This window comes from Tachysurus fulvidraco, chromosome 15 (assembly GCF_022655615.1).
Source record: "Tachysurus fulvidraco isolate hzauxx_2018 chromosome 15, HZAU_PFXX_2.0, whole genome shotgun sequence".
NCBI lineage: Eukaryota > Metazoa > Chordata > Actinopteri > Siluriformes > Bagridae > Tachysurus > Tachysurus fulvidraco.
Genome location: NC_062532.1, coordinates 17,580,554 through 17,604,003, shown reverse-complemented (window position 1 = coordinate 17,604,003; position 23,450 = coordinate 17,580,554). Strand labels below are relative to the sequence as shown.

The window sequence follows — 23,450 nt, the reverse complement described above, 5'->3', positions numbered from 1 at the left end:
GCGGTTTCTAATTGCAGTCTTTAACATTTCATCCAGATGGATCGAACCATTCGTGCATTTTGTTTGAAGGTGACGAATCAACGGATCGGACAAAAAGAACCGGTCCGAGAGTGTCCAGGTGGACATAACGATAAAAATGTGTTTCACATTGATGTGAAATGTAAAAAAAAAAAAAAGAACACTGGATTAATACGCGTTAAAATTGTTTATATGATTATATTTGGCTCCGATTTTAAAAGGAACTCTACAGTCGATGGTTTGTTTATTGTCTGATCAATGAATAAGGACGTTATATTTTCAGTCCACTTTTAGCTTTCGGGTTCTTTACCTACATCCAGTGTGAAAAAGCCAAACAAAGCAATAACAAAAAAGCCGCACGTCAGGTTTGTTATTCGAATGCTCACAAAGGCGACAAGGTGTGAAAGCGCCCTGCTACACCTCATATGAATCATCAACTAATTATTAGAAACTCAAACTTATGGAGACTGCGATTAGAAACAGCTGCCTGGAGTTAATATACTGTATGTGTTTATAAAAAGTGTGTTATCTAAATGAGGTTAAGAGTGTTATCTAAATGAGGTTGTTCCTCAATCCAACATTTCATCCTTCAGCAATTTTACTCTTCACTGTCACGTCTGTGTATACGTTCACGTAGCCTTCATCTTCAGCTCCAGATTTATTTTTTTCCTCCTGCATCCGCTTCATTGGCTTGCTTTCTCCCGTGGCTTCACTGAATCCTGGATTACGAGTTGCGAATGATCATCTACCTCGAGCAGAGCTTCGTCAGGGCTGCTCAGGTTAACCAGCTCAGCTTCCTTCGCCTCTGCGTCTTCCTTGTCCTCGACTTGCGGCTCTTCGGCTTCGTCATCGGGCTCGGATTCAGGCTCCGGAACCTCACCTTCGCGGATCTTCTTCACGTAGAAAGTGAACGGAGGCACACGGTAAGTGGTGATCCTCGAGCGGGCGTAGACCTTGTCGGATTTGAGCGACTTCTTTATCTTTTCACGAGACACTTTGCGTTCTTTTTTGGGTCTGATCTTCGTTCCTATCTTGCCCATCTTCTTCCCAAGGGTCACCCTGGTCTTCTGGAAGTTCTCGCGGGTCCTCACACGCGTCTTCTCCAAATTATCTTTGGTTCTCTGACGGGTTTTCTCTAGGTTCTCTTTGGTTCGCTGCTTGGTCTTCTCCATCTGCTCCTTGCTGAAAGCCTTCTTAATTTCATCCACACGTTGCAGGCCGCTGCGTTTGATGCGAGCCACCCGCGATTCCTCCACAGTTTCCTCGATCTCGACCACTTCATCAGTGCCTTTTGGTTCCTCTCCCTCACTTAGTACGTGTTCACCTTCCTCGCCTACTGCTGCCTCAGGCTTCTGAGTGGTCTTCACTGGCTTTTCTTTATCCTGTGCGACAAATGGACAAACACAGATAAAGAGCAATGATATGATAAATCACACCTTGAGAAATTCATCATTTGTGAACAAAAAAATTGAGAGTTTTAATAAAACTTAACAATTAGATTGAAGATAAAAGCTGAAAAACATGTTTATTAAATTACCTTCCAAACAAATTGTTCCTTTCAAAGCCCCACCCATCACAAGCCTTTAGAACTTTCTGAATTGACAGGAAATACGATTGACGGCTAAATAACCCACCTTCTTGTTTTGATTTCTTACATGTTAATGGTCCACACCTTGTAATTTTTTTCTTCACAGAGGCTTATTATTATTTTATTTTTTTTGTAGATTTTATTTTCAAACCATTTACCAGACCAAATATGACAAAGAGTTTTGATTTCAGATTCACTGATCCCACATGTAACTATTTAAAATCTCAAGTTACTGTATCATTCTGATCTTCATATTGAAGCATATGACTATCATGAATGAATTAGTTACAGAGAATGTAATGAATTAATGTAAATGAAGAATTTGTCATGGTCTAATCCCAGTAGATTAGGATTAGATTTATTTAGATGTATTTACTTCTATTTTACTTCCAACCAACTTTACACACACACACACACTTTTACACACACACACACACACACACACACACACACACACACACACACACACACACACACACACACACACGAAAGTCTTTAATGCACAAATGCTTTAGAATAATGCTGTCTTATTATGTGTACATTATCAGATCTAAGCAGCCAATAAGAAATGATCGCTGATCCCTTGTTACACGGGTTTATTACAATAAAAAAATATATAAATGCAGAGATGCCGTGAAGAGAATGAAACACACACACACACACACACACACACACACACACACACACACACACACACACACACACACTACATAGTGCATTATAACAGTATATTAACTCAGAGGTATTAAAAGTTTAATGTGACTAAAGGGGATTTAGGGTCATGCTGTTATTGCAAAAAAAAATTGTTCATTATTGTCCTACAGCAGCACGTTTTTATGTCATTCATTCATCATGTACCAAGCAGTGACAATACTGACCATTTATTTATTTAAAAAAACGCATCACAAATTTATTTTATAAATATATTTCCAGTTGCTTTGGAAAATCCACAAAACTATTAATATATCTGAGTTCCTGTTAATTTACTAATACTAAGGAGCTTTAAGGGAAATAAGTGAATCTTTACAGAAAACCTCACCATATCGACATATTAGTATAGAATAATTGACATTAAGTCTAATATTATAGAAATATCGTGTGAACTAATGTCAAAGCTGCTGCTGAAGAAAATGAATGGGCAACTTCAGACCAATCAGATTAGAGAATCAGAGCATCTCTGCAGTATGAAAACATGTGCTGCGTTAATGAACTAACAATGTTAACAACATATAATGTCACAACAGTTTTTTTATTTTATAAAAAATGAAAGCAAATGGTGTGAGAAGAAAATTCTGATAGAACAGAATGCGATTAAAATAATTATTCTGATTAAAATCTTATACAAATCAGTTTCAAAATGAAGTAAAATTACTCCATCTAGTGGTGAAAGCCGGAACGACATGATGATGCTGTAATATTACTGGGAATAAGGAACTCTATCTTTCTGTCTTTCTCTGTCTGTCTCTCTGTCTGTCTGTCTCTCTCTCTGTCTGTCTGTCTGTCTGTCTCTGTCTGTCTGTCTCTCTCTCTCTGTCTGTCTCTCTCCCTCTTTCACTTTGTCTCTCTCTCTCTCTCTCTCTCTCTCTCTCTCTCTCTCTCTCTCTCTCTCTTTTTCAATCCTCCAGGTCCAATAAAATGGCTCTCTTGCCTTATGTGGAGTTGTTCCTGAGCCCAAGGTGTGTATGCATGCTTATTTTAGGTTCGCCTTTCCCACTCACAGGATTCCATCCTTCCCATTCCCTCATTCCCCAGGCCGTGATCTATCACTTCAGCGCCTCGTTTCCTCCGGATCAGCCCATGATCACTTATCTGCTACTGCACCCTAATAAACACTGATAAATCTCAGCACAGGAACAGCTGGCGGATCTGATAAAGACTCTGGCCTTGGGCCTAAAGAACTACAGCAGCATGCACTGTAGCGAAGACGCTCAACAATGACGGTGATGTCGGGACAAAAAGAAGAACAGCTGCTCTCAAAGTGCTCCATTATTCCCTGTGAAGCTCATTTGTGGCTCCTTTAAGTCTGTGAAGATAGACAGATGGATTCTGGGAACTTTTATGTTTTAGTCCTTTGGCTACATGAAGCTTTAGAATGGAACATATTAACAAACAACAGTTGTTCTAAAACCCTACAGACCATCAGGAAATTATTCAGTTTGATGGCCTAGACCAGGGGTCAGCAACCCGTGGCTCCGAGGCCACAAGTGGCTCTTTCATCCCTCTGCTGTGGCTCCCTGTAGATTTGGAAAATAAATATTTAAATTTATTTTATTTTAGTTTGTTAGTTTAAAAACTGTAATTCTAAATTCTAAGATTATGATGCTCTTGTAACATTAAAATAAACCGACTGACTTGCGAAATCCGACACACAGAACCAGACGCGTTTTTGGTTTGCTGCAGCCGGCAAGTAAAAATTTTGCTGTCATGCACGGCTGTCAAGTGTCACGCATTTGAGCATGACAGTCACGCATTTGGGTCTTTTATCATGCTCTAACGCCACACATCATATTTCTCACGCAGAAAAAAAACTTAGTCGAGCTTATCAGCCAATCAAAAAAAAAAAGAGGCTACACAATAGCCAATCAGAAAATAGCATTATCTGGGAAAGATTTAACGCAACAACCAATGGAAAAAAATTCGGGTTGCGTGCGGGGGTGGTGGTGGGGTGTGGGGTGTATGCGGTGGGGGTGTAGGGTGGGTATTGGGGGTATGGGGTTGGAGAGGTCACGCTTGCCTGTCTTCAAAATTTGAGAACCCTGGTCACGAATACGAAGAGGACTTAATTAGACATTGAACATTGTATTTGAAAGTAACCTTCAACCCAGCGTCTTTTTTTTGTTAACCTGTTAGTTAGTTAGTTCAAACTGCTCAAAATATTTTTGTTTGCCTGCAGAAATAAAATTTTGTTTACTCTGTAGCACTGAGTAAACAGTGTATGTATTTCATAAATGCAACACACTACAGTTTTTTCTAACTTTCCATAAAGGTTAAAAAATGATATATGCAGTTATCTTCATTTTAGATGTCAAAATGGTTTTGTGGCTCCCAGTGTTGTTTTTTTTTCTGTGGGAAACGGGTCCAAATGGCTCTTTGGGTGTTTAAGGTTGCCGACCCCTGATATAGACCAGTATTGATTATAGAAACATTATAATTCAGAAAACATTGTTAACTATCGCATTTAATCTAAAATATAAACTACATGTTTTTAGTCCTAGAACAGAGGCATTAATTGCCTTTACACCACACAATATCTTTTTTATTTCTCACTCTAAAGACGGCATGGTGACAAATCTACAGCGTTTCTGTCACAGAGAGGTAGAAAATAACGGGTTACTTTTATTCTGCATAGTGAATGAAGCATGACCATGGGGTTAAAGAAGCTAAGACACAGAGGTGCTGATTTGAGGAGATACACGCCATGACATACTGTATGTGACATGCAGGGCCTGATGTGTAACGTAGAGGAATTATCGTTTCAAAAATAATAATTTGCATGAAATCATGCAATGCAGAGACTAGCATGTACTAAATTAGCTTCACTATACACCACATATACAGCTAACACATATTCCTTAAAAGGTTGCTAGGAGGATTTTTCTATTCGGATGGGAATAAATTACACACGGCTCCTTCGAGACATTCTGGGAAAGACTCATGGTTTATTATTCAGTTATAACTGATTCAATATTTGCTGGTTATTTAGAATTATTTAGCGACTACAGTGAAAGTAATACATAAAGTATGGAGTGATGACAGAGAGGAACATGAGACCTGTCAGTAAATTTTAAACATTGAGTTAAATGTTCATGTTGGGAAATGAGTGTCATGATATACGTACTGTACAGACTCATTGAACCCGACAGAGGTGTCGGGGATGTTAGATTATGGCCTCAGATTTGAAATGCAAGATTTTATCAATTTATTATAATTAATTATGAATTTCTATTATTATTATTATTATTATTATTATTATTATTATTATTATTATTATTATTATTATTATTATTATTATTGTTGTTAACAACAACAACAACAACAATAATAATAATAATAATAATAATTTTGTAAATGTATTTCCTTTTTTTCTTGCATTTACATGCAGAGTATACGCATATATGCTTAGCAGCTGTCAAATTGCTGGTCCTGGGATTTGAAGACACAACCTTCTAATCTTTGGTCCAACACTAAATTACTGCAACAGGAAACAGACAGATACTGTAAGAAATGAGGTGCTTAAAAAAACACCTCCTCGTTTTTCCATTTAAACTGAGAAGTTGTCATACCGGATATATATATATATATATATGAATTATTACCGTATAAACGATAACCTTCTGACCAATCAGATTCAAAAATTCAACAACCCAGTGTTAAATCTTCCTAGAACAAAATGTTATCTGTTCAGATAATCTGTTATCTGTTATCTGAAATACAGCCCGTAATTAACTAATGGCGTATTAACACTAAACAAATGCATAGATGGCTATTAAAGGCAAAAGACCTCAGTGCGTGAGATTGGAAAAGACACATTAAAAGCAATCAGAGGGGCGATGACAGATTGACAGCTGCCTGTGTGACTGGCTGCCATGACGACCATCAGCAAACAGAAATACACAAGCACTGCATATGCCCAATATAACTGTATATAGGGTACAGCGTTGGGCAAATCGAATTAATTACCGCTTAGGTACAGTATGTGTGTTTGTGTGTGTGTGTGTGTGTGTGTGTGTGTGTGTGTGTGTGTGTGTGTGTGTGTGTGTGTGTGTGGGAAAAAGATCGAGAGAAAGCAATAATAAAAGTGAGAGAGAGAGAGAGAGAGAGAGAGAGAGAGAGAGAGAGAGAGAGAGGCAGAGAGCATGAGAGAGAGAGTGAGAGCATGAGAGAGAGAGAATGTGAGAGGGAGAGACAGAGAGAGAGAGAAATGCAGAGAGCACAATATAGAGAATGAGAGCATGAGAGAGAGAGAGAGAGAGAGAGAGAGAGAGAGAGAGAGAGAGAGAGAGAGAGAGAGAGAGAGAGAGAGAGAGAGAGAAAATCACTGGGCTTCTCTCCTGGGAGGGAAAGATGAAAGGAATAGTGAGGATGAGTGAGTGAGCAGCTGCTCTGTAATGTTCAGCTCCAGCAGCAAACTCTTCTAAAAAAGCAGCTACTCCAATCATGTTAAACCTTTAATCCAACAAATCAAGCAGCAGGCTTTGTTACATTTACACAATTTTCTCTTTTACACCAAACGGGCTTTTCTTTTTTTTAGGGTGTGTTGCATTAGAGTTATGAGATGTCACCTATAGGTTTAGTAACAATGCCTTGTACATTACAGTAAATCACAAATAAATGTGTTTAAATAAATGAAGAGAAAGAAAAATAAAATCTCGTTCACGAGTCAATATTTCAAACTTAACAATTCTAACATTTATGAGTTCACCATTAGAATGTGTAGGGTAGTTGGGTAGTTTATGAGTTCACCATTAGAATGGGTAGGGTAGTTGGGTAGTTTATGAGTTCACCATTAGAATGTGTAGGGTAGTTGGGTAGTTTATGAGTTCACCATTAGAATGTGTAGGGTAGTTGGGTAGTTTATGAGTTCACCATTAGAATGTGTAGGGTAGTTGGGTAGTTTATGAGTTCACCATTAGAATGTGTAGGGTAGTTGGGTAGTTTATGAGTTCAACATTAGAATGTGTAGGGTAGTTGGGTAGTTTATGAGTTCAACATTAGAATGTGTAGGGTAGTTGGGTAGTTTATGAGTTCACTATTAGAATGTGTAGGGTAGTTGGGTAGTTTATGAGTTCACCATTAGAATGTGTAGGGTAGTTGGGTAATCTTTCAGTTCCTGGCTGTCAGAAGTGGAACCTGATCTGCGTATGATCTTAGTTTCAGGATGTTTGCGATGCTTTTCTGCTCACCACGCTTGTTAAGTGTGTTTATTTGTACCCGTCTCTAATAGCAACTCAACGAATTTTCCACCATCAGGTCTGCTGCACTGCAGACGGTGACGCATTAAAACCCCAGGTGACCGTTCTGAAATACTCAGTTCGTCGTTCTGATGTGTTTGATGTGGGCAACAACTGATGACCTTCATGAGTTCATGCATTGTGCAGTTGCTACATGACTGGAGACTATATAATGTTGCATGGTACATTTTTGCATACACAGAACTTCCAAAAAAAAAAAATGGCAACATGAACTCTCGTGCCATGTCAGTCCCTCGCTGCACTGCTCTCTGGTCGCTATATTAAGCTTCTGGTATTGTAACTGGAGCTGGTTGCCATTTTAACACTACCAATGCAGACGGTTTCATAATGGCAAACCGACATAGGCTTTTCACCCGTTTATCTTCATTAATGTTGGACACGACTGACCGGCTGCTGTATAATAGAGTAAATAGATATAAACAATAATATGTGCAGTTTTTTTGGCCTATTTTGGAGAATGATGCATTATGAGTGAGGTGAGTTTAAGTCCATAGGTTGCATTGCAGACGGAGTTCTCTGAAGGCCGAGCGGTTATACGAGGACAGCTATCTATTGTTGGGACAGGCATGTCCCAGAACGCATTAACTTGTGTCAAAAAAGAGTTGCAGCTTTATGCTGCTGGATATAAGCTCATGTGCAGTTCACACGCAAGCCCATGAAAACACAAGCAGAAATTCACGTCTTTCTGTCCTTCTGTCCTGTCCTTCACCAAACATCAACATAAAAGCGTTCGGATTCTAAATGTTTTTAAGGTAGTCACTGAGTCAGTGGTTTCTCCTGAACTATGCTGATGTCTGTTACTGTTGTAATGTCACACTGGGTAACAAAAACAGTCTTTTTACAAGGCTGACACAAACCTTTATAAGGAACAACTTCATTCATGAGATGATCCCGTCAGCCAATCGTGTGGTAGCTGTATTTAAGGCTCTAGAGTTTACACAATGGTGAAGACGACAAAAAACGTCAAGGAAGCAGCAGATATATAGACAGAAATGGCGTGTTGGGAACAGAGGACAGAAAACAACTGTAATATTTGGTTTGAGCTGACAGGAAAGCTACACTAACTTATATAATCACTCTTTGCAGCCATGGTGAGCAGAAAAACAACACAGGATGCACAACAATGCAAACTTGATATTCCACAATAGCAGAAAACCACACCAGATTTTCTGCTGCATCTACATTTTCTGAAACAGTTCATCAACCGGTCCTACTGTATGAATCTCGACATGCAAGATGTTCGAATTTGTCATCAACAGCCTTTATCCATGTACACGTCAGCTTGCAATTTGTACGTAGAAGGAAATCACTTTTACTCATGGCAGAAATGAGCATGCGACGTTAGTTGTCATGACCCGACACGTTACGGCAGTCAGAAACGGGTACATACAGTACAGAGCTCGGGCAGGAACCTGAGTATAAGCGACAATGTGTTTGTGTTTATTGTGAATTTAACTGAGTGCAGGATCCTGTCTAACACCTCCATTTCCTATCATCTGCATTCTAACAATGCTCAAGTCATCATTCCTTCACTCAGCTTCCAAAACAACCTTCGGGTTAAAATCATTAAGTACCATTAGACCAGGAGTCTCTGATCTCTTCCTGCAAAGGGCCGGTATACAGTAGGTGCACATTTTCATTATAATCAAGCTTTCTTTCAGGCATTCTTCATTCCTACGCTCCTGTTTTAACCAGTTGATTATGACTTTCAGAAGTCATGTAGGTGTGGATTCTGGTTGGTTGGAATGAAAACCTACACCAGCACTGGCTTTTTTTTTTTTTTTTTTTTGCAGATAAGATTAGACAACCCAAGCGATAGATGAATTAAATTAATCCTGAGCGTGTTTTGTTTGTGTGTGAATGGGAAATTGGAAGCCGGGCACGGCAGCCTGCTTCTACGCCGTTCCAACAAGTCGTCATATCATCTGATCGTATTGTATGACAGTAATAGCAACACGAAGGCTGGTGCTAATGATGATAAGCAGTGTGAGGTAGAGAGAGAGAGAGATGGGGACTGACTCCAGTGAATGAGACACTACTGAAAAGAGGAATATATGAAATACATTAAACAGGATAATAAAGCGATGAACAGAGATCTGAGAATCACTCACGACCACGGCTGTTTTGATTCATAAGCACATGATAAAGCAAATTATAACCGTGATGTAACAAAAGGTAGTTTTCTCTTCCAGGCTTCACAAATATAATTACATTTATAGGACACGTTGTGGCTATAGAATCAGAAAGTCCTGATTTTAAAATCTTGTGCTTTCAGCATCCACTCTTTACAACCATGGTGAGCAGAAAAGCATCTCAAAAACTCACCCTACTGATTTCTTATCTATAGCATGTGAACTAGAAAATAAAAACGGAAGCAAACAAAGGGCTAAAAAAAAATCTGACTCAAATGGCGCATAACTTCGTGGCTAAATGTAAACAACAACAACAAGCCTTGGCTGAAAAGTTCTTTACAAATGTTTTGTGGTCATTAGAGCAGAGGTCCCAAATGTATTTCTGCTTCCTACATAGGTGCCCTAACTTATGCATTGTACTATAGGGTCAATATTACAGCATTTAGGATTCACCCTGTGACCTGGAACCTAGTTTCTCTGAATTTCAACCAATCTCTTGGTGTCCAAAAACTAGTATTAGTATTAGTTAGTATTAGCTATGTAGTAAGTAGTAGATGGTAGTGATGGTATCATTAGTATAGCTTCAGAGACAATACGTTAATTTTGGCTTTCCTGCTCATAATAACAACCAAAATAAAAAGAACAGATATACTGTAAAATGCACAGCCAGGAGGACCAAATCCAATCCTGTTTATCATTTGTAAGGTTAAATTTAGCCTTAAACGTGTCTCGTTGTGTGTTTATACAGTAGTATCGAGTGTGGCTCCTGATGATCCGGGTTTAATTATAAAGAGCAAGCGATCTGAAAGAATACAGCTATTCTAGGACCTGAAAGAAGATCGGTTGCGACATTCGGCTAAAACTACACACGTGAAACTCTTACAATCTCCAGCAAACCAACTCATCACATCCTGCATGCTGACAGACACTTATACAAACCACACACACAAATCTGCGTAAATCTAACACTCCGCAACCGATGCAGGAAATCAAGCATTAGATGTCACAATACAGTTGTTTTGTTCACCTGAGTTTCCCTCGATCACAGATCCGCCTTTACACATACACAGAAAAATTGTAAGTGTAACTGTTTACACTTCAATCAGCCAATCGTGTGGCAAGCAGGGCAATGCAAAAAAAATCAGATACAGGTCAAGAGCATGAGTTAATATTCACATAGAATGGGGGAAAAGTGCGATCTCGATGACTTGGTGGATGTTGGCGTCTGATGTGCTGGTTTAAATATTTCAAAACCTGCAGAATTCATGAAGAGCTGATCTTTTTTTCCCCTCAGTTTTCCTCATATTCCTTTTCTTGACTGACAGGATTGGAACCTGATGTTTTTTTGCTGTTGGACCTCATCCACATTAAGATTTAACTGAGTGACTGTAGACTTCGTGTAAGTTCAAACCTTCTCTTGTGGCCTCTCTGATTAACATAGAATCAAAACCGCTGCTTACTTTTGTTTTCTTTAAATCCCAGGAGATCATCGGTTTCTGTAACACTTACCAACAATCCCAGAAAAGGTCAACACGATCAAGGTCAATTTAGTACAGACATTCTGATATCTGATGTGAACCTCAGTGGGTAAGATGTTACCCTAATGATCAGAAGGTTATGAGTTTAAATCCCAGAACCACCAAGCTGCCTCCGCAGGGCACATGGGCAAGGCCCTTAATCCTTAACTGCCTAGTTGTATAAATGAGAAAATGCTGTACCTGCAGGTCTCGACTGTATGTGTCATGGTGCTGGAACATTTGCTGATTGGCTGAAAGTTCCTAATAATGTGAGCAGGAACATTAATCCACTTTTGTAACCAGCCAAATTCAGCAGAAGATATGGTATGCAGTAGCCTAGTGGTTGACTGTTAGACCTCTGATCAGAAGGTTGTGAATTTGACTCCTGAGTCCACCAAGCTGTCACTGCTGGGTCAAGACCGTTTACCAACTGCGCATACAGTATGTCGCTTTTGCTAGGAGCATCTGCTAAATGCTGTAAATGTAAAGATGTTAAAAGCAAACAAGCAAGCATGCAAGTTAACAAAACCACATATTTCCTGTAGCTTTAGAGTAACTTTTTTAAAGAAATGGAAATCTTCTTTCGTCCCACCCATGCATGCGATTTCCCCCTCCAGACCCTTGAGGTATTATAATGTAAAGGTCAACAGCTCCACTTTTAGCAAGATAACGTCGTCTGAAATGTTGCTGCTAGTTCGCCTCTTAATGGTGGATGCAGTACAACTTTCTCAGCAAACATTATTTCTCTTTCTCTGACCGTCTCGGACGCGCCCTTTCACCCAGCGGGGGCTGATTTTACACAGATAACTAATGTGAACCCGGTGTCTGCAACCGGATACGAGTTAAATACCGACAGTGTAATGAGTAGCCTCAGTGGACATTCCTGCACAGAGCTCTGAAAGTAAGAACGCACAAACATACATCTGGCACATGGATGTACCTGCACATCATCCACAACTCCGTGGATCGCTTGTTACAAATCTCAAATGTGTCTCAAATGACCAATACACTACACTGTTCTTCATTTCAGTGGTTCATTTTCTTCAACAAGTTCATCAACTGAGGAGGGACCATTATATATATATATATATATATATATATATATATATATATATATATATATATATATATATATATATATAAAATCCCGCTAAATAAGTGGCTATGCAGCAATTTTTTTAAAGTTGTTGCTAATAATCAACACCAGATTAGTTTAAATGTGAGATTCATTTATTAGCAAACTGTTTAGCACTGTACATAAGCTTTTACTTTTTTTTTACTTAACTACAAACTGTGTTTGTCAGATTTGTGCCACTTTTTCCAATCGACAAGGCATCAACATGAACATGAATGTAAAGTGCTAATTTGCTAGCATTGTCTGGCTTAATTGAACTTTTGAAGTTTGCTTGTTTTCTTCTCTAAAAGCAGGGTATCTGTTCAGGTAGCTAATGTAAGGTAAAGTAATTAAACCACGAGTCAATTTATTCACAGGATATTCAAAATGTGATTCATTCATTAGTAAACTATGTAACTAGTCATGCATGACTAAAGTTTTGAGGCATTTTTTCACCTTTTACTTTTAATAGATCAAGATTTTGACACCATCCGCTGTCGCTCGTATACAGTATACTGTAACGCCTCAGAACTTTTTCCGCTCTACGGCAATTCATTCTCAGAGGATACGGTTTGTAATGGGACTCAAACGGATCCCTGAATAAACAACTACTACAGTACGTTACACGACCACGCTGCTCTGCACAAAACATTTCGCTGTCTACCAAAATAAATCCCTCCCAAAGGACTCACGCCTTCCACTTACACTCTGTAACTTTATAAGGAAAAAAATAGCCTAGTTTAGTAGAAGGATGTTCAAATCCCTGTTCAAGTCAAGTCAAGTCAAGAAGCTTTTATTGTCATTTCAACCATATATAGCTGTTGCAGTACACAGTGAAATGAGACAAAGTTTCACCAGGATCATGATGCTACATAAAACAAAGTCAGGGCTAAGGACTTAGTACTGTAAGTAGTCTTAGCCACATAAAGTGCAACTGTGCAACCTGGTCCAAACGGTGCAGGACAAGACAAACAAGACAGACAAGACAGTGCAGGACAAAAGACAGTGTAGACAAAAAGTTACAAGACAATACAGAAAGTACAAAAAAAATACAATACACAAAAGAAAATAAACAGTAAACAGAAACAGCGCAGAGCGACCAGTGTAAATACTGTATGCGAATACTGAATTTCATGGTTCCTCTTAGTGTTTCTGGGAGTTGCTACTCTTTCACTCTCTCTGGCACTAGTACGGTTAACCAGCATTGCAGACATTACCGCATTCTGAGTTATATTCAGCCTGTCCATGAGTGGAGAAAAGTGAAGGGAGGGGGCGATTTTAGGTGACGCTCTCAGTCTCGACGACAGCCACCGCTTTATTCTACTTGATTTCACTTTGCTTTCCAAACCCAACCCACTCGTATGGCACTTCACATGGCATGTCAGAGTAACATGCAACAACGCATTAATTTACAGGACTCTAAAGGAACCAACGTCTGTCTGAAGAGGCAAGAAAAGAAAAGTGTGTTGAGTTAATTCAGTGAAGATCGGCGATGTCTGGATGAATCATATGGATCATATGGTGCTAAAAAAACAACAAATAAACTTCATGCTACATAAATCAACACAGAGCTAAGGCTCTTAGCCATAAACAGTACGAGACAAAAGACAAGAAGGTGTGCAGTTATATAAGGTGTAAAAAACATCTTCTTATAATATAGTCCTTTATTGTTATATTAAAAAAACATGTAAAAAAATAGTTCATGTATATTAGAACTGCTTAAAAAACTGTCATTCCCTTAGCAGCTTTTTATTTCTTTTTTCTCTCACCTTTAGTTAATAAGACAAAAATACAGAAAAGTTACATCGGCTACAGAGCACTGAAACTGAAGACTCCTTCCATAAATGAAAAAAGTCACCGGATAGAATGCTTTTAATGTTTATGTTGATTTTCTGCCTGTATTAATGTAAGTTATTAGAGAAATAATAATGTATGTGATCCGATTTACAGTCATAATGACATTCACAGCTGCTCTTATGGAAAATGATCCGATACGGTCATGAATCGCTTCGATTTTTCAATTAAATGAAATCAATTCATTTACATGTATAAAACGTAACGAATCAAAAAATTCCTATGATCCGACAACGGATTGTAACAATAATTGAATACATTTATATGTGTAGTAAAAATACATTTATATCCCAAAAGTGTCTGATCTGGGGACTTGAATCGAAAAATGAAGTTTCATGAAATTTCTTAATGTGAAGAGATTCTCCTAGTGACAAAATTCTAAGAAAATTATTAAAAATGTGGGTATTTCCCCTTAATATTAAAGAGCAAAGATAAAAGTTATTCATAAACCATCTTAACCCTTCAAAAACAAATTAGTATCTATCTCGCTCTCTGTCTATATATATATTTATTTATATAGTGTATATACACAGACACATATGATCGGTCACGAACATAATCCCTACACGATATAGTCTCAAATATCTTAACATAGAGACAAAGTGAAGGCTTATAATAGACCAGATTTTAATAAAGCTCTTTTTTTTTTTTTAAATTATTGCACAACCAATCACAGTCTTCAGAAGAATGTGTCATACCGAGTAACAGGTTAAGCCCCGCCTCCTCTCTGAGGTAAAAGTGTTTATCTTGCGCTGAGTTGCACTGTGATTGGTCCTGAATCACTCTTACGATAAGATTTATAGCTAAATCAGGAGCTCTCTGAGATCATTCTCACAATCTTTATGAATACAGATTTACCCTGAAATTTTATGGCCTCTGAAATGATTTTTTCGGAAGTTACTTAAGAGTTTTAACCTTTATCTTGTGGTGGCTTAACTGTGTAACTACCAGATGCAACGTGTGTTGGTTGCAATCTGTGTGGATTTTGCAGCCTCTACAAACTCTTTCTATATATAAAGTCTATGGGTTACACAGATTGGAATTTCTGGTTCACTGATTCAGGATTCGGGTCATTTTTAAATGAAAACGTATTGAAGAAATTCAGTGAAAATGTATTTTCTCTTTTAATTAAATACAGATTGAGACAGTGACATTGGGTTGTACCCCTAAATACCAAATTTATTTTTTTTTTGTGTGTGTGTGTGTGTGTGTGTGTGTATGTGTGTGTAAAAGAGAGAGAGAAAATCTAATGACGTTATTTCCTTCAACAATAAAATGCTGGTCAATTCGTATCCAGGGAAAAGAAATATTTTCGGATGTTCCAAGCTCTCTGAAAACATGTCTCATATATAACCCATATGATGTGATAAGGTTTCACTTGTGTGCTATAATCAGCAAATCTAAATTCTAAGGCTGCAGAATTATGACTTTACAACACGATATATGGCAGATAAAATAGAAGCGTCTTCATCCTACACCGTCCAGCTCGAGCCAAGTATCTGCCAAAAACAGAGCTTGCACCGTTGCGTGCTAAAGCTGGAGCAAACAAGATAGTGAATGACTGTGATTGCGTGAGAGAGAGAGAGACAGAGAGAGAGACAGAGAGAGAGAGAGACAGAGAGAGAGAGAGAGAGAATGTAGCACTATAGACAAGCGTAAAAGGCCTGACGACTTTGTTGTGCACTTAAATAGTTACAAATGTCCTGATGTATATGAAGTGTCACACAAGGAGCCCTATAAAGACATGAAATCATTCCTTTATGCTTTAGATGTTAATGAACAAACATGTACAATATGTATCACATTCGACAGGTTTGCTGAACAAACGATTTTTTTAAATTGCCTCTAAAAAGGGGAAAATTCTGTACAGAACTCTTAATGTTTCCATATTAATGAATTAGATCAATATTGAAAATAGTATTATATATTTAATAAATTGAACACATTTAATTGATTCTAATTTATGATTCAAATAATAATTTGTAGGAATGACCATTTACTATGAATATATATTGTTTTGCGAGTGCAGATTAATAATTTGTTTTCAACTAGGCAAGAATTATTTTGCTGTTAATAAAAATATTTAATGATTTTTTTCTTATTTTTACACATAAAAAATATATATATTTTTTTTACCACACCAAATGTATAACGGTTGTGATCATTCTTTCCGTATGTTTTACAAGTCATATTCAAATGCGTGGCATTTGGTACCATGGCTTGCTGTGGTTGAAAAAATAATAATAAAAGTCAGAGACACGTTTATGTATTATTCTTAAAACGTCATTAGAGAACGTTCTAGAAATAACAAACCTTTTAGAAACTTTTATAAAGTGATGAAAATGAACAAAATATACTCTGAGCTGATGGTAAATTAATATTATAAAAGTTATATTTGTTTATTTTTCCTTCTTTTTTTCCTAAAGCCCTACGCTACAAGATTTCTTGCAGCTTGTTTAGAGATAAAACTCGATTAAAAATATATATAAAATCTTGAATAAACACGAACTGAAACGGCTTTCTGGCACAAGTGAATTCTGAACCCTACAAAGTTTTTACAGTTATTCTGGTACCAAAAGAACCTTCCAGAACTGATGGTGAGATTTTGGTCTTCTAAATAAAATCAGAACTATACTAAAGAACGGAAAAGTTGCACTATAGTGATAATATAATTGTGTTGATAGTGTAATCGTGCATGAAGCCTTTCTTCTCCACATTAAAACATTTGTCTACTGCGACCGAGAAGTTGACCACAACGAGACGAAAGAAAACGGTGGAAAGAAACGATTGTGTACGTGTGGAATCTACGCTATTCTTCTGTTCACAACTTAATGTGAATACTCTTTGCTTATATTTGTTGAATGTACGTATATGTGCGAGTCAGTTCAAACTGTTCTTCTATCTTTTTGGCAGAGTCCTGACAATTTCTGATGGCGAATGTGGAATGCAAGGCCAAACCCTGCACAGGAATCCTGGTGTGCTTTAAAGGTAGTTTGGAAATATCACACATCACACATCACACATACACATACACACACACACACACACACACACACACACACACACACACACACACACACACTCCTTTACATATATTATGTCATGTACTTATTACTAAACATTAAACTTTGCAGCTCCTTTTCTAAAGTTCCTGCCTATCAGGTTCAGCTCCTAAAGTTAACGGTTACACTCCAGATGCCACCTAAAATAAATAACCCCCAATGCATCACATTGGACATTACAAATCAATCTCAGCTTCAGTCCTTCCTTCCTTACCTGGAAGATGAGCACTTTAAAATTCTTCCTTTTCAGCAGCTCATGCTCGTTGGTCTCCAGCTTCTTAATCTGACCCGCCTGCCTCTCCAGTTCGGACCGTACGCTCTTCACGTTGACGTTCACTTTGCGCACCTTCTCCAGGAGCTTGGTGACCGTGCCAGCTGTGCCACCCTGACTCTTGGCTAGCTTGTGCAGCTCACTTTGGATGCCCGACATGTTCTTCTCCATGCTCTCCTGCCGGGACTCCAGGCCGTTCTGCGTCAGCTGGATCTGATCCACAACACCGATGATCTTGTCCAAGAGAGCCAGGACCATCATGCCCGTTGCTTGAGCTTCTGATCTCTGGGAGTCACTGTTGTCCAGTCCCAGCTTCAAATCCACATCTTTGGATGGTTTGTTGTCTTCATCGTCGTCTTCATCGTCGTCGTCATCGTCATCTATATGTTTGCGGTTGGAGGTCGGAGTAGTTAATGACGGTTTGGCCGCCGCTGTGACCAAAAGCACCTCATCATCATCATCAGATATTTCACTAAGAGCCACGCGATCTAATTTGAGGTTCGTCTCAGCCATGGCCATGTCCAACAAAAAAAAAAAACTCTACAAAAAACCTACACACTAGCGTACAAGCAGATGCAAGCCTCTGGGCCAAAGTTGTAGGAACGTAGTCCTGGTGGTAAAAATAAAGCCCTAAAAAAAGCTCAATGACAGCAGACACCTGAGAAGCAGAGTGAATCCTTGCACTTGTACTTTTCTTTAAATTCCTCCTGCCTTTTCCCCTACAAGACCTGTCTTTCTTTTACACATCAATATCGAATGTTCTATCTTTCAGAATATCCCTCGCTCATTTCCTCTCCCTCTCTCTCCAGGCGAAACTGTAACCGGGACGTTAGCCAGCCAGTGGGTGCAGACTGTTTCAGCACCGAGCTCAACTGCCACAGCTTGTTGTGGAGCCCTCCTGTCAAACGCTCCCCTTCTCTCCTACACCCCTCCTCCTAATACCGACACTTACTGTAAGGTCACACCCACTCTGACCATCTCCTGTTCTTCCGGAGCCTGAAAAAGACACGGAGAGAGAAAGAGAGAAACAAACACACGCACTCTCACAAACTTAGCACACAGTTCTGACATAGCTTTTCTAATGACTGCTGGCAAATGTGTCAGATTCTAAAATTACATTTCTTTTTAAAAATAACTCTTTACGACATAGAATTTCACTGTTAAAATTCTCTAAATTTGATGGGTACGAAATGTTTATTTTCTATCACAGCGACTCTGAGAGTAACGTCGATCCCAAGGAACATCACAGTCATATAGATCTTTATTGAAGCACTGCTTTTCATAGGTTACTGTTTCTATAGCAACAGCATATTCACAGGGACTTGTACGAATCCTATGATAATAATTAACAGATTAAAACCATGTTAATTAACAATGAGTAATGTGTACTGTGATATACGGTTTCTGCAAGCGAACCACTTATTTAACATTTTTGTAAGGAGTCGCCAGTGTCAGAGAATTTTTGGGGGGAAGAGGGAAAAGTGGTGGTTAAGCTATAAAGCAAGTGATGGCAGGATACAATTAAAGTGGTGTGAAAAAATGTTGGTCCCCTTCCTGATTTTGTATTTTTTTGCACGTTTGTCACACTTTAATGTTTCAGATCATCAAACAAATTGGAATATTAGTCAAAGATAGCAAGTAAACAACATGCAATGTTTAAATGAAGGTTTTTTTTATTACTAAGGGAAAACAAAAATCCAAACCTATGTGGCCCTGTGTGAAAAAGTGCTTGCCCACTAAACCTAACAACTGGTTGTGCCACCCTTAGCAGCTAGAACTGCAATCAAGCGTTTGTGATAACCCGCATTATTACCCGTACTCCCTCTATCCATCATATTACACCTGTTCTGGAACAGCTACACTGGCTTCCCATTAATTTTCATATCAAGTATAAAATTCTTCTTCTAACATTTAAAGCTATCCACAATCTTGCACCTTCATATCTTCTTGATCTTCTTCATACTCCAAAACCAACTCGCACTCTTAGATCTTCTTCTTCCACTCATTTCATCGTTCCCTCTGTCCGTCTCGTAACTATGGGGAATAGAGCTTTCAGTTACTCTACAGCTCAGCTCTGGGACTGGAACTCACTTCCATCTTAACTTCGTAATTTTGATTCCCTTTCATCATTTAAATCTCAGCTTAAAACTCATCTGTTTAGTTTAGCTTATTTTACATCATGATTTGTAATGCTGGTCCAATTTGTATTTCTATGTAACTATTCTATAACTATATTTTTTGTTTTTCTTCTTTTGTACGGTGACCTTGAGTGTTCAGAAAGGTGCCTTTAAATAAAATGTATTATTATTATTATTATTATTATTATTATTATTATTATTATTATTACTTACAATGAGTCTGTTACAGCATTGTGGAGGAATTTTGGTCCACTCATCTTTGCAGAATTGTTGTAATTCAGCCACATTGGAGGGTTTTTGAGCATGAAACGCCTTTTTAAGGTCATGCCACAGCATAGGATTCAGGTCAGGACTTTGACTAGGCCACTCCAAAGTCTACATTTTGTTTTGCTTCAGCAATTCAGAGTTGGATTTGCTGGTGTGTTTTAGATTATTGGCCTGCTGCAGAACCCAAGTTCGCTTCAGCTTGAGGTTACAAACAGATGGCCGCACATTGTCCTTCAGGAGTTTTTGGTAGACAGCAGAATTCATGCTTCTATTCATCACAGCGTCTTCCAAGTCCTGAAGCAACAAAATGGCCCCAGACCATTTATGTGCTTTTATGGGAAAATATTCCATTTCAGGTCGGTAACAAAAAGAGAAAATCCCACTGTGTTTTGTTCCTTAGTTAGCTGTTTTGTTATAGACCTACATGTTATTTTTTCTAACACAGAAACTAGACCAGAATTTCCCATCCTCTGCTTTTATTGACACAAACAACATCCCAATCTTTTTCCATCATGAATTTTACATTGTAAATTGCTGCTGTGTTTTAGCTTCACCTGCAAGACCTCAGACACTTGGTTTGTGAGGGGGGAAAAACGCACAAAAACATACCAGATTGAGATACAATGAGAAATTTCAATTGTAACCCATTAAAATCCACAAAGACTAATGATGAGCAGTGAAACAGAGGTTATGTGTCAATGGGTTAGTAAGATAAACTAAAGTAGCTGTAGTGTAAAATTTCCTGATATTTAAACCAATCACAAACAGAACCACATTTGTGATATACGTGTGGATTAACAAGTTCTGATATGTTCTGTATGGAAAAAAAACACTTGAAATAATCGCAAAAATGGCTCACTACATAAAACATTTAAATAATATAATGTAAACAGAGGTAAATATACATGTGGACATAATAAAAAGAGAATTTTTTAAGGGCTTTGTGGAGTCCCTTTGAGTGAAAGACAGAAAATGGAAAAGAGGTGGGATTACTTAAGAGATGTCTGTTTCAAACCAATCAGATAAGAAAGCACACAATAAACACAACAATGGCTCGAGAGAAATATGGTAGTGAAAATCTGTCAGAGGACGGAAATGCACACGCGAGTCAGCACGATGTACTGCATACGAGACAAACGCAACCCCGTCATGCGTCTCATTTAAATAATCTTCGATTCTTCTTTGCATTAGCTTATTTATGAAGATGAGTCACATCAAACAAACAAATCATAAATTATGGAATTTAAATACGAGAGCAGAATTAAAGTGATACACGATAATGCAGTGCCCATGATTCTTTTTCACCTAAATGATGGAGCTCATATTTCTTCCTGTCATTACTACCTGCTACTCTGACTGGCGCTGTAAAGCGGTAGATAGGGAATGGCGGATGGGGGGTGGGGGGTTTGGAGGGATGGTGGAGGATGGCTGATACGACAGAAGCTGTTTAGTCTTCAAACTTTCCCTCCAGGATGCTGTCGAAAGTAAAGGGCATGAACTTGAAGCCCTGACCTGTGTAGAACTTATTCTGAAACTCCACCCTAGAGAGAGAGAGAGAGAGAGAGAGAGAGAGAGAGAGCTATTAAGCAAACTCCACCATCAACAGAGGGGGAGTCATTCTCTCAGATATTCACAAAAACTTACAAACTATAGGCTGTTGACTGAAAGGCTGTTGACTACCCTTAAAATTAGTGTACAATTACCCTTAAAAACAAAAAACTTCTAACCCAGTGTGTGTGTGTGTGTGTGTGTGTGTGTGTGTGTGTGTGTGTGTGTGTACACTTACCAGTGCAATCTGAGGGCGTGTAGGAAAGCAGACAGACCCTCCATTATCAGTAAGATACACACCGTCAGTGTGGCGAAGATAGCAAAAATGAAAATTAGGCCGACGAAGCCGGCAAAAGTTCTAGAGAAGAGTCCGACGCGCATCACCATGGACCACAAGACCTCTGACAGCTCTACAAAATAAAGAGGGAAAGACGGTGTGAATATTTATATTTAGATCGAGTGTATAAAACTAGAGTGAATGCAAGAGGACATTTCAGAGTACATTATTTGTACAGTGAATCTAACAAATGGAAGAGAACGGGTATGTGTGTGTGAGTGAGGTACGTGTGTGAGAGTGGGGTACGTGTGTGAGAGTGGGGTACGTGTGTGTGAGTGAGGTACGTGTGTGAGAGTGAGGTACGTGTGTGAGAGTGGGGTACGTGTGTGAGAGTGGGGTACGTGTGTGAGAGTGGGGTACGTGTGTGTGAGTGGGGTACGTGTGTGAGAGTGGGGTACGTGTGTGCGAGTGGGGTACGTGTGTGCGAGAGTGGGGTACGTGTGTGCGAGAGTGGGGTACGTGTGTGTGTGAGTGGGGTACGTGTGTGTGAGTGGGGTACGTGTGTGTGAGTGGGGTACGTGTGTGTGAGTGGGGTACGTGTGTGTGAGTGAGGTACTCACGTGCGTGGGCTAGACTCAGGGCCCAAAGGCGCAAGTAGGAGGCCGTGTTTGAGATGCAGCCTAAGCAGTACTCTATAGTGTGAATGGCCTGATGCACCGCTACGTCTGCTAAAATAAACTAGACAGAGATAGGAGGAAAGAATAGAGGGAGGGAGGGAGGGGAAACATACGGAAAGGGAAGGAATGGAACAATTGAAGGAAGAGGGTAGGGAAGAAGGCGAGGGGAAAGAGAGAAAAGAAGGAAGCAAGGAAAGTGAGGAAAAGAGGAACAAGGGAGGAAGGAAATCATGACAGAAAGGCAGAGAGTTAAACAGATCTGATTAGAGCAGTTTATTTCCTCAGATCATCAGGTGTGACATGTACAGCAGTATTCTGATTGCTGCTGAATCATTTGGCACATCATTCAATAACCAGAGTGCATAACGGCTCATGTGATTGGTTTCATTTTAATTCAGAGGGATAAAAAAAATAAATAAATCAAGACCTCAAAGGGTTGTACAATGATTTATATCCGTTTGTTCTAAAAGCCCACTGGAAAAGCACTACCCAACACTGAAACACACAGACACACACCCCCACAACCACACATAAAGGGATGAGGAGGATGAGAGAAGGGTTGGTGTACGCAAAATTCTGCTCTTACCACTTCCTCTTCTGACTGCTTGAAGGAAATCGGACACACACACAAACACACACACACACACACAGGTTTAGAATGAGGTTTATAACAGTGCTAGGAAAGCAATAAGGAGAGACGAGGAAATCTTGTATTAAATATACAGAATGTTTCAGGTAGGTTAAAAACAAAAGGATGAGAGTAAATGAAGGAAGTGCTGGCAAGATGGTGCATGGTGGATGTCAACCTTCCAGTCGACTTCACAACACTGGAAAAAAAATTAATTTCAATGCAACCATTTTTAAAAGTAACGGTGTTGTAATTCACATTTTAAAATATCAGCTTGTGTAACCCTGCTGGCTGGGAGGCTGTTTTGTTTGTGGGCCTTGTTGCCTGGAGACACAGGGCCTAGCGGGCTAACCCACTTTAGCGTGGGTCTGGTATGCAGGACAGACC

The 23,450-nt window shown here is 38.9% G+C and overlaps 2 protein-coding genes across 5 annotated transcripts in view; both read right to left on the bottom strand.

Moving 5' to 3' along the window:
• Positions 1–152: 152 nt before the first annotated feature.
• Positions 153–18,768, bottom strand: cavin1a (caveolae associated protein 1a). Its single transcript, XM_027143681.2, has 2 exons — positions 17,472–18,768; positions 153–1,400 (listed from the first exon to the last, which is right to left on the bottom strand). The coding sequence occupies exons 1-2, from the start codon at positions 18,045–18,047 to the stop codon at positions 702–704; spliced, it is 1,275 nt and encodes a 424-aa protein (XP_026999482.1). The 5' UTR covers positions 18,048–18,768; the 3' UTR covers positions 153–701.
• A 1,624-nt stretch (positions 18,769–20,392) lies between these two features.
• Positions 20,393–23,450, bottom strand: part of atp6v0a1a (ATPase H+ transporting V0 subunit a1a) — an 18,915-nt gene continuing 15,857 nt past the window's right edge. For 2 of the 4 annotated variants that reach the window (XM_047800858.1, XM_027143720.2), the window contains 4 exons: positions 23,022–23,039; positions 22,379–22,496; positions 21,720–21,891; positions 20,393–21,474 (listed from right to left, as the gene is read on the bottom strand). In XM_047800858.1, the coding sequence (XP_047656814.1) occupies positions 21,381–21,474; positions 21,720–21,891; positions 22,379–22,496; positions 23,022–23,039 (402 nt within the window). In that variant the 3' untranslated portion in view covers positions 20,393–21,380. The remainder of the gene's footprint in view (positions 21,475–21,719; positions 21,892–22,378; positions 22,497–23,021; positions 23,040–23,450) is intronic. The other 2 variants (XM_047800859.1, XM_027143723.2) reach the window with 1 other exon arrangement.

What these genes read in the sequence shown, in the direction of transcription:
- cavin1a (XM_027143681.2), bottom strand. Translation starts at nt 18,047, where the DNA reads ATGGCCATGGCTGAGACGAACCTCAAATTAGATCGCGTGGCTCTTAGT. An exon ending in TTAAAGTGCTCATCTTCCAG is followed by an intron (nt 1,401 to 17,471) that starts GTAAGGAAGGAA and finishes TTTGTCGCACAG; the next exon opens with GATAAAGAAAAGCCAGTGAA.